Genomic DNA, 12,537 nt, shown 5'->3' on the forward strand with positions numbered 1-12,537 from the left:
TGTTTACTTGTTCAATTCGGCCTGACAAAGAGTGGGTAAGTGTGGTATTGGTGTAGACAGTAATTCTAAAATGTCCAATACACACCTTTTCCCCAAATGTATGCAAACTACCAGTAATCTTGAAAGTTTTGTTTGTTTTTTATATAAATTTGGAATCAGCAATTATTTTTTTCTCATTTTCTCCCCAATTTGGAAAGCCCCATTCTTTTTTTTTTTTATTTCAGCCCGACTCACCGCTACCACTCCCACGCTGACTCGGGAGAGAAGACAATGGACACACGCGTTCTCCTAAACGCGTGCCAGACCTACAGGGTCGGAGGGACCTAGGCCCTCCCCACCCGGACGGCACTCAGCCAGTTGTGTGCAGCCCCCTGGGAAATCCCATCCGCGTTCGGCAGTGGAATAGCCTGGACTCGAATTGGCAACCTCCAGGCTATAGGGTGCATCCTGCACTCCACATGGAGTGCCTTTACCGGATGCGCCACTTAGGAGCCCTTGTAATCGTGAAAGTTTAAGGTCTTTTTAATATTATACTTGACTCATTCTGCTAAAGTCTCAAGGCTCTCCGAAGTTGAGTTAAACAATGATTGTTACATGTATTGCAAGGGCTTAGAGAAAACGGAAAAACGTAGCGAATGTGCTGTATAAGGATTAATTATGGTGATTTTTCAGATGCTGATTTTTCTATAAAACTGCATTAATACTTCCATGCCAGGATGTTAGGAGAACCTTAGCACTGTATACTGTATAAATTCTGACAATACAATGTGTCAGTTTAGATTATACACATTCCTACTTAGTAATAAAACTCCCATTGCATGCACACCTACAGTATTTCTAGTTTACATTATCAGCACCAGCCTTGAATGACCCCAAAACGTCCAGACATACACCCCCACACACCTAACCCTTCATCCAACCCCTACCCCTATGTGTATATTCATTTAACTTACCTTTCAAAGTAGGTGCAAGTTATTCTAAATATTCCAGGTCTGCAAAATACATACACCAATTACACAGCTCTAATCAAATCTTTGACAACATGCAACCGCAATGTAATCACTAAACTTTTTAGATAATTAGTCAGTGCTTAGCAACAGGATGAAATGTATTGTTATTATTTTTATTTTTATTTTTTTAAAGAAAATGCTAATACAGTAGTGCCTTTAAGAATGTGAAATGTTTGACCCCTTCATTAAAAGGAAATACTACCATGGAAATGGCCACACACATCCCACCCCAGTCCACTTCCCAAACTCTTTCATCACATGTGAACACAAACTAGGACAGGAAGGTAATATGCAATTATTTATTATTTAAAAAAAAAAAAAAAAAATGAGTCAAAAAGGGTTGCACAACTCATTATAAATTATGACCAATGCCCTGTATAATTTTTTTTTATTATTATTATGGGTAAATTCATATTTCCTAGACTCCAAATACCTCTTGTGCATTAAATAACAGTGTTTGTGAACGGTTTAGGTTGAAAAACTGAAGATTCGCCAGCTCAATAAGTGCAAGAAACATATATACAAATTTTATGTAACACAATTAAAATAACGACAAATCTGGTCACGTTAGTTGATAAATTATGTTCCTTCAAAATGAAACAGAATGGAATGTTTCGGCAGACCACCTACAATCGCACGTGCCTATTGCGGCATACAGTTCTATACTTTGAATGTTACACCTTGTCATATTTTGGCATCAGATAATCCAATGCGAAATCTCATAAGAAAAGGTATATGAAAAGAAATCCATCACAACAACACACGGTCATTTTTTTTGTATCAGTTCCAGCTGATTTATTATTTTTTTGTCAAGATACAGACTTCAGCATCGAGACAGGTAATGTTGACAGTGTACAATCTGGATTTCCATCATTTGCTACAAAAATGCAGATGGTCTGTATTTAAGAGTATATTGCACAAAATGAGAAACTGTCAGTATGTGCCATTTAAAAAAGAAACAAAACAATCCAGTTTCACACCTGCGATCTGGGGACCCATCCACATATCACGAGCATGATATCCATAAACGCCAAACTTTACTAGATTACAATACATACGCAGTCTTGAAACTAAGGTAACAGCTCCGAGGTCTACACTCCCCAATGCCAATATTTTCTCCTACAAATATTCAACAAATCTGATCTACAACTGTACACAACCTAGTTTAAAAATCACAAGGCATTTAAATGCAAGGTTTTACTTTGTTTTTTTTGTTTGTTTTTTGTTTAAAACTTTTAATCCTTAAACCAGGACGTACCAACATACTTGCATGCTAAACATATAAAGGGAAGAAGTGCCTGAATTTCTCACTGAGATCGCACAGTAAGAATATCCCCTTTTAACTGTACAAAAATATGCCTGAAAATATCTTACTTTATTTAAAAAGATGAGGTCTGTTAGGTATCAAAATTTGATCTCCCATACCTACGGTCTGTCGAGTTCTACTAGGTCCAAAAGGTACAAGGAAACCAGTTACAAAAAAGAAACGTTATCGGCATATATAAATCACATAAAACCACTGGATCTTAAAGTAACATAACCTGAACAAAGTCAGTTCAAAGATTTCAGTTTTTAAATCAGTCCACTGCGTTGTCCATCGGCTCCCTGCAGCTTTATGGGTAAGATGCATAGACGTGTTCATAGATATCCCTTGTAGTCCGTGTTTTTTAGTTGCTTAGTTTATTTGGGGGGAGGGGGAGAGGAATCCATAAAACCACGTTACGTTGCCAGAAAAAAAAATGCAACCGTAGCACCAGCTTCATATGCATCTTTAATTCCCACAAGCCTTACTTCACCTCTTGTATTAAAAAAAAAAAAAAAAAAAAATAAAAAATACAAAATACAACAACACAGAAGAGGCAGGGCTGGGAACAACTGGGACAGGATGCTGACTTTCCGTTATTACTCAGGGTTTTTATATATCTTAGTAAGTGAACACCAAGTCTGAAAAGTTCGCTTCCAGCCAGTCCCCAGCTATCATTTCACTGAGCTCTGGGGTACAGTAGTCTGGAAATTCAAAATGAGAGCACAAGCTGCCCTCGCTGTACGAGTCCAAATCTTTATCCACCAGAGATAGACACAGATTTCCAGAATTAGCGTTTCCCAGTTCTGATACTTGAGAGTTTGGGGCGAAATTCAAGCTGAAGTCAAATAGCAAGTCGTCTGCCTCTTCGCTGGAACTTGAAGACGTGGAAACTGACCGGGTCGATGCTGGTGAGACCGACGCAGGATGCGCTGTGCTCTGCTTGGTAATGTTTTTGAAATTGTAAAAGAGTCTGTTTGAGGCTGCATTCCTTATTTCTTCATACATGCTAGCCCCCTCAGACTCAGCAGACGAACTTAAAGTCGGGCTGGCCGGGACTTTTGCTACATTATACGGCCTCATTTGTTCCTCGTCCTCCTGTTTTATCCTCATCTGCAAATCATCATCATATTCATCATCTTCGTCGTCTTCATCTGTGAGAACACTTTTAACAGCCTTATTACTCTTAAAGTTCCCAAACGTATATTCTTCCCCGTAATCGTGAGAAGATTTGGCACCGGGTTTGCTGGGTTTCAGTTTACTGCACTTCTTACCAGGTGTCTTGGCGATTTTAGTGCTGCCGGTTTTCTCCGGTGACTGCATGCTTGGCTTTGAAGAAATGTCCAGCTTTGGTTTTTTCTTGGGTCGGTACTTGTAGTCTGGGTAGTCGGCCATGTGTTTAAGCCGGAGTCTTTCAGCTTCCCTGATGAAAGGGATTTTTTCATTGTCTTTCAGCATTTTCCATCGCTTTCCCAGTCTTTTAGAGATTTCAGCATTATGCATGTCCGGTGACTGCTCCATAATCTTTCTCCTCTCGATTTTAGACCAGACCATGAAAGCGTTCATGGGTCGTTTGATGTGACCAGTTGCAGTTTTGCACCAGTCTGGGTTCAGTGGCACAGGACTGCAAGCCATAAACTCATTTTCTTCGGTATCAGTTGCTTCCCTTGACATACTGCTTTCTGTTTCACTGTGTTCAGTTTTCAACACCATTTTCCCTTTTTATATTTTTCAGCAAATGCTGCTCGGTCTAACAAGCTACACCGCCACTTCAGGGTTGTTCCACAGAAACATCCGCTATCTTGCTCAGCACACACTCTTTGCAAAGTTGCTTGGTGCCCTTCTTAACTAGTTATTAGCTTTTTCTTATGGATACGTCACTTGCAATTACCCAATCACATCCCTTCCACTCCACCCAGCATGCTATTACACGCCCCCTTAACCCTTTACGTTCCCGCCCACGACTTTCATTGGAGCCGAGATTTGTGGGTGGGACGTTTTTCTGGCTTCTGGATGCAATGGTAGAGACTTTATTAAACACGCGGTATAAACGGGCAGCTTTATAAAATTGGTACTTGCTTTACACACATAGAACACTGTGTGCCCAAGTCCGCCCTAACGTTATTTTTAAAACAAACGATAAAACATTGAAATTATCGTTCTTTTCTATTTTTAAATGTATTTCACTACTAATGACTTACAGCATGTTTACAAAATAAACAGAAGGTGGCGCTTGAACACTGTAAGCAATTCTCTGTTGTGATGATAGTGGACTCTAGTACAGGGTATCTGATACTGTGGTGAGAACATGGGGCATACAGTTTATGCATAGGAGGAAAGATTTGCATGTATTGATCAGCTCAGTTGTATTCCAGAAAAGCACTTATTTCAGTACATGAAGCCACATATACTACTAAGCATGTGGTAAAAAATTAAACAATAGCTCTAGTGCGGTAGCTTAGCACAGCTGGATGCCACGCAGCTGAGAATAAGTCTTTCAAATATACATATCTCAATAACAGTAATAACAATGAGCTATATTTGTAATCTGGATACAATAAAATAAAATACTTTAAATAAATGTTATACTCAGCTACTTCTGTTACGTTGGTTCTGTGTCACCGAAACTTTTGCTGAGATTTACTGTGTGAAAAACGCAAAAGATCCTAGCAGCGTGTCTGTCAGTCTTGAACAGCAGTAGTGTAGTTGGTAGCCTCTCTTCTTTGATTAAAACTTCCTGTTTTATATCCCCTAGAGGGCAATCACTAACCTTCTCAAGTGTCCCCCACCACCATTTTGAATGAGCAACACCACAACAACCACCTGATTCAGATCAATTTTATTATTATTATTATTATTATTATTATTATTATTATTATTATTATTATTATTATACACAGTAGTAGTAGTTGTCTAGTGGTTTTTTTAATCAGATGAAAGACAAATAAAAATGGATTTTTTAAAGGGTAAAATGTTTGTACCAAAAACTACTTTTAAAATATAAATAAACTGGACTGTGAACAAATCCTACAGTCTGATAAATAAGTGTGCACTTAAGGTTAAGGGGAATGCAGTAAATCATTTTGTTTAAAATATATGTTAAAATAAAAATTATTGTGGAACACTGACACTTTAGGAAAAAAAACAAAACAACAAACTCCTGCAATGTACTAACTGACCACTAAGACCTGTATTGACTTCCTTCCCCTACACCGGGCCAAATAATGTTATGTCTTATAAAGCAGATTAATTTGGCTGCACATCCTTTACAAAATTACTAGCTTTAGAAAAGTACCAGTACATATCAGCTTCACCCAGTTCAGTTTAATTAGAACAGGTTCTTTTTAGTTTATGGGTGAAAAACAGGACATACAAAGAATGGGACTGACATATTTTTCAACATCCCCGTTCCCCTCACCTCCAACATCAGAGGACACCTCCAGACGCAGACGAGGTTAATTCCAATTGATCCGAGTGTCTGGAATGGCAAACATTTCTTTAACAATGTGTACTCTGTTTAATGGTTCTTCGTATCTCACCACAAGCAATGAATGTGTAGAAGACAAGTATTTTAAAATAGCACAAGGATTATTGTTGTTGTAGATAAATAATTGTTCCTTAATTTCATTGTCCAACAAATACTTTATATTCTTTATATTTGCTCCATGAAAAAACAGTATGTCCAGGAAATCAATCTAAGTGATCTATTTGATTGTTTTTTTTAATCCAGTTATTTTTGTTTGAAGGATAATTAGTATGGTGATCTCAGTACACATGCAGGTAATAATAATAATAATAATAATAATAATAATAATAATAATAATAATAATAATAATAATAATAATAAATAAATAATGTGAGACAAATCATCATGTATTAATCATGTATGAAGTCAAGGTTTCTGTCTGGGCACTGTCTGGTGTAATGGTGAGAACACAGAGGCACCTCCAACTGCCTTGGATCAGTTTCTCTACAGCAATGTCTGTTGAGAAAGCACAGGTCAGCAAGGGCAAGTGCCTACAGATAATAAGAAAATGGGGGAAGACAAAGAGAAGAAGAAGAAGAAGAAGAAGAAGAAGAAGAAGAAGAAGAAGAAGAAGAAGAAGAAGAAGAAGAAGAAGAAATGATATATCAGATATATCTTGGCCCCTCTAAAATATATACTTTCTGAATTGTATGATTTACCATGTCTTGAATACTGGAAATGAATATCTTCTTGGCATGTCATCTCTCATCTCTAGAATTACTTGGTAAAAAAACTGGAGAACACACATTTCTGTGCATGGCAGATACAGTTAAAAGTTGCTTTCCTGGTTCTAAAAGTAAAAGCATCTATATTTTAAATGCCTTCCAGTTGATTTATGGCATTATGTTAACTCTCTTTGACCACACAATTACATAATGGTAAGGATTTCACAAAAAATAGGTCTCCCCCATGCTTATCTAGCAGCCCCAAAACCAGATGCCAGTCTCACAAAAGAGCAGTGAAGCATTGGATCAATATTACCCTGACTAGGGGCAATTTGTAGAAGTTGCAAGAATTCCACCCAACTGAATAGATTGCAAACAGGTGCACTTGTTTAGAGTTTGGGATGAGGGATTCACAGTGACAGATAAAAGCATTAACCATGTATTAGACACCGCCACAGGCCATTGTTTTGAATACCTTCTGTTTTGTAGTTTTATGACACATTCTTCAAAAAACTTTTTTTTATGTTACCTCAACAATCAGTACTGGGGAGTTTATAATCTCTTGTAAGTGCTTTGTATCTCAATAAATATGCAATTCCATGCACTGACAAATCATAAAAAATATATTAAAAAAAAAACTTTGAACAAGCTGCGATTATTTACGTTGGCTGATCAACATGTATCAGCTTGGATTCATCAGTGTAGAGTGTAAGATACAGGTTATAATGCAAACATAGTATTTAATTGAGTGATATGTCTACAGGCACATTAAAAACAGCTAATATCATCTGGTTATTGACAATGTAGGACCAATAAGTGTACCATTCTCCAAACTAACATTAAATAGTAATCACAGAAAATCCACCAAAGTGTGTACATAAATCTATGCTGTTCTTAGAATGATGTTCTTTATGGATGAGAATTAGGGACCTGGGATGGCTTCATCCCTTGTGTCTATTGCAGTTGGGAATTACCTTAAAAGGGTTAAACACAAACCATAACAATATCCTATATGCTTCACAAAACACCAAAAGCATGTAATACTGTACATACAGACAGATCTTGGCATCTATCTATCTATCTATCTATCTCTCTCTCTCTCTCTCTCTCTCTCTCTCTCTCTCTCTCTCTCTCTATATATATATATATATATATATATATATATATATATATATAGATTCAGCCCATCAAGCATTTGGAGGTGACATTCCTTATAAACATTTTCCATAGTAAAAGCATAGCAAAGAGTGGTAAAGTTAAGATTTATGAAAAATAATAAAAAAAGATGGTTTAGCATATTAAAAGCAAACAAATATGGCAAGCCATGGAAAACTATGGTAAGTTCATAGTATAACCATGGGAAAAGCATTATCCATAGACATATTTCATACTAATAAAAACCTTATTTGTATCCAGATATCTTTATATCTTTATGACATTTGTGTCCTTTGCATAACTGACATGCATATGTAGCTTTATCTGGTACAAAAAATAGTGACAGTTCTATATGCTAAACCTGGTTTTCATCAAAATAGCCCCTAAGGCCTGCTTTGTTCAAACTCTGGTTATACAAATATTTATAACATATCATGGTTATGATTACATTTAATGGACATCCAAAAATGAAAGCTAAACAGGGTTGCAGTTACATCTAGCATGATATATGTCTTCTGAAATTGAAATGTAAAATCGTGTCACTTCGCCATAGGCTGATGTTGATCATCTCATAACCAAACTTGCCAACTTCAGCATATGCAGAGATAAAACAAATAAGCGCAACACACACCTTGTACATGAAAGGGGGTAACGTATGGAAATCATAATATATACAGTTGTTCTATTGCTTATCTATATTGTTTCCATACAGTATTTCATAACGTTTTTTAACCGAGAAATAGCCAGTATCTATCATAGAACTGGGCAAACTTTTGGGAAATGTCATAAAATAAAAAAATAAAAATAATCCTATATTTCTTTTTGCTACTCTAGATAAATCAATCCTTCCCCTAATAGTCCCACTCTTGGCATTGGCTCCTCTCACAGCTGCAATGACTTTTGACATTTCTTTAAAAATAAAATACTATACATAAGAAATTATATTCCACAGACACCTATTAAGGAGGACTCCAACACAATTTTACCAACTAGACCTATTAAGGCTACTATCACGGCTTTTTCTTTGATTACCTTACAGGAACTGACAGAGCTAGCTCTCCAACCTACCATTCTTAGATAAGGTTCTAGAGAGAGTTGTTGCAATTCAATTACAAGAATTTCTAACTCTTAACGGTATATTCGAGTAGTTTCAGTCTGGTTTTCGTGCTGCACACAGCACCGAGACGGCCCTTGGGGCCCTTGTCAGAATTGTGAATGATCTGCTGATAAGCTCTGACTCTGGCTTTCCATCAGTTTTAATTCTTCTAGATCTAAGTGCTGCCTTTGATACTGTAGACCATTCCATCCTACTGAATTGTGGGACTGCAGACCATTCCATCCTACTGAAAGCAGTGTGACTGTCTGGCCTTGTCCTATCCTGGCTCAAATCTTATCTTTCTGATAGATTTCAGTTTGTCTCTATTGGAGAGGTAAAATCTGCATAATCGGAAGTTGTCTGTGGTGTTCCACAGGGCTCCATTCTAGGTCCCTTGTTGTTTTCATTATATGTGCTACCGTTGGGTGACATTATCCGCAGACATGGAGTGAACTTCCATTGCTATGCTGATGATACCCAGCTATATTTGTCCCTAAAACCAGGAATTTCTTCTGCCTGGGTGTTATTAGCAACTTGCCTTACAGACATCAAGATGTCACAGAATTTTCTAATGTTGAATTCAGATAAAACCAAAGTTATGCTAGTGGGCTCACAGAACCAACTAAAAGGAAATGTGGGATTACATGAGTTTGACCCTTGCAGTCTCTCATCAAAACTTAAACTAGAAATTAAGAGTTTGGGGGTCATCTTTGATCCTGATCTCTCATTTGAGACTCATATTAGGGAAGTTACTAAAGTATCTTTTTACCATTTGAGAAATATAGCCAAACTTAGACCAATTATTTCTGTATCTGATACACAGACTAATGCATGTCTTTGTTTCATCTAGAATTGATTATTGTAATGCATTTTTTTCTGGTATCCCAAAACATGTGGCATCCCGCTTGCAGCTTGTTAAGAATACCACTGCTAGACTAAAACCATGAAAAATTAACATATTACCCCTGTTTTTGTCTCTTTACACTGGCTCCCTGTGCAGTATAGCATTGATTTTAAGATTTTGCTGTTAACTTACAAGGCCCTGAATGGATTATCACCTAGTTATTTGCATGAGTTACTGACTTCGTATCTTCCAAACTGCGCTCTGAGATCACAGGATGCGGGGCTGCTTGTTATTCCTGGGGTCAACAAGAGCAACACGGGAGGTAGGGCTTTTTCTTGTAGAGCTCCTAAATTATGGAATGCTGTGCCTTCATTTATCAGGGAAGTTTTCAAATCAAGACTAAAGAAGCAGTTTAATAAAATGACTTTCTTATCTTAGTGGGTTTTAATGTGACTTTAAAATTGCTGCTTTTGTATTATTATGTGTATACTGTTTAAATCTGTATTTAAATGATCTGATTGTGGCAGCTGTATGTGTGACATGCTATACAAATGTATTGTGATTTGTTCTTTTTTTCTGCTATTTACTGTACTGTGCTTTGCGATACTTTTGTATTAAAAACACTATATAAATTCAATAAATAAACATAACTGTAATAAAATACATTTTTTTTAACTGGAACATGCCAAATATTGATGTTCAGAAGTTTACTGTTAAGTTGACCACCTCACTATTGGCATGCAGTTAAAGACAATTGTTTATTGGGTACTTATGCAGGTATTTAGCAGATAGTTTGTAATAAGAGTCTTGTGATGAATTTAAACTGTAGATAATTAGCACCTGTAGGTATGATTGGCTTGCAGAATAAAGCATAAAATTAATGGCTGTGAATGCATATAATCAATTTCACCATAGGATATCTGAATAGACTTTAACAGTTTCCGCTGTGATAATTAGAAATCCTATCCACCAACTGCAAGATTAGAACAGAAGTATTGACTTTAGTATTGTAATGTATTTAACGTTATATATATATATATATATATATATATATATATATATATATATATATATATATATATATATAATGCCTATGGGTTTATCCAGATAATAATAAGAAAACATTAACTTTTATAATATTTGAAGTTAAGGCTACAAGGGCTATTCGATTGATATTTCATGTTTATTGTTAATTTGGTATCTTAAATATACACTTTTGTGGATACAGAAATGGAGATTCCACTTCACATTCTGCTGAATGAAAGCCAACAACAGCAACAAACTTAGATTCATATACCATCTTTAAAGACCCAAAGCCAGCACAAGTGAATATATCCAGCAATTATATGTTTATAAGTTACAGGTTAATTTGGATAGCTACATGCACTGGGAGGTGTCCCTCCTCCCAAACCAAAGGTGACCCTAATTACATGTATCACATAACCAGAGGTGTACTGCGTTTATATTAGGATTTGTTTATACATAAGCAGACCAACAGGACTCATTGTTTTTTACTTCGATCTACAAGGTATGGTCACTGCATTAGGAATGACTAACCCTGTATAACCCTCTGTGCTCTTCTGGTTGATAAAACTTGCTTGCAACAGCTTCATCACAACCTACATTCAATGTTTGGGTTATTGTGCATGTTGATGACACTTTTCAAATGACACAATCCTCTGCCACACTCATGTCTTTCACTGTCGGCCACCAGTCAGTTCTGAATACACTTAGATTGGTCAGTAGGTGAGTGTGAGCCATTCTTAAAGATAGAGGAGATCCAATACATTCTCCTCCACTTAATCTAAGCTATTCCTCCACCATAAACACAACTGCACACCCGGCTAGGCTTCAGGTGTTTAAGCACAATTGTAATCGCGACCACTCTCTGCCCCCCCAGGGGCTTCAAGAGTTTAAACTCTGATTGTCATGTCGACCACTCTCTGACCCCCGGGATCTGGAGTGATTTTAGAGAAACATGTTTCTCGCAAGACATTAAACATGCTATATCTTATAATTAGGGCTTCTGATTTTTGGTTTTAACCGATAAAACACCACTGATACAAAAAAAAAATTAAATCAGTGGATAGCCAATAAACACATGAAAAAACTGTGGAAATGGTTAATTAATTCACGTTGACTTTTCCCTTTTCCCATTAAAAAATAAAACCTACTACAAAAATAATAAATACATTTCCCAGTGCTGCTGGGCAATGTCCCACCTTCCTGACTTGTATCTATCATTGATTCGTTCTGAATATATTAAACCCACCCCAACTACTGAGTGACAGCACATTCCTACATTTCTATTGGAGTTTTAAAATGAGATTACAATCAGGAATGGAGGCTTGTTAGCAGGATTTAAAGCTGTATTACAGTTAGATACCAAGGATTTAAAACAGAAATGTACAAAAATGCCTACACACAAAAAAACCCAGAAGAATGTGCCTTTAACCATAGGGATCTTGTTGGGGAAGACAGCAAAGGAAAGAAGGTACAACTAAGTGTGCAAGTACTACTGAGTTACTACTGTACATTTTGACAGAAAAGAAATGCTCAAGCATTTTGGTAAGTAACCGAAAACACTAATTTCATACAGTATATCAAAAATGAAAGCCCCCCAAAAAACGGTTTACATAAAACTTTAAAATAGCTAAAAAAATAAGCACCAAAAAATGAAATTAATAAAACCTGAAAAACTGAAGCCCTACTTATAATGCAAAGAACACAGCTACAGTACTTACCTGTTTCAACCACAGGAGTCAGGATTTTTTCCCCATAGGGCGCCACTTAGTTGAATAGAAAGGCAATGGCTGGATGCTCACCGCAAACCATACCATACCATACGGTTCAAAGATAATTCATAGTACAGTTCTTACAATGCGCGACATTTTAAATATTATCATATTGGCGCGACACTTCGTTGTGAACCCATGTC

At 36.6% G+C, this 12,537-nt stretch overlaps 1 protein-coding gene across 1 annotated transcript; it reads right to left on the reverse strand.

Moving 5' to 3' along the window:
• Positions 1 to 2,817: 2,817 nt before the first annotated feature.
• LOC117410835 (transcription factor SOX-11-like) lies at positions 2,818 to 4,159 on the reverse strand. Its single transcript, XM_034017695.3, has one exon. It carries the CDS (start codon positions 4,024 to 4,026, stop codon positions 2,935 to 2,937), a length of 1,092 nt encoding a protein of 363 aa, XP_033873586.1. The 5' UTR covers positions 4,027 to 4,159; the 3' UTR covers positions 2,818 to 2,934.
• Positions 4,160 to 12,537: the final 8,378 nt, after the last annotated feature.

This window comes from Acipenser ruthenus, chromosome 6 (assembly GCF_902713425.1).
Source record: "Acipenser ruthenus chromosome 6, fAciRut3.2 maternal haplotype, whole genome shotgun sequence".
NCBI lineage: Eukaryota > Metazoa > Chordata > Actinopteri > Acipenseriformes > Acipenseridae > Acipenser > Acipenser ruthenus.

Excerpts from the sequence above, each read along its gene's own strand:
- LOC117410835 (XM_034017695.3), bottom strand. The coding sequence starts at position 4,026 with ATGGTGTTGAAAACTGAACACAGTGAAACAGAAAGCAGTATGTCAAGG.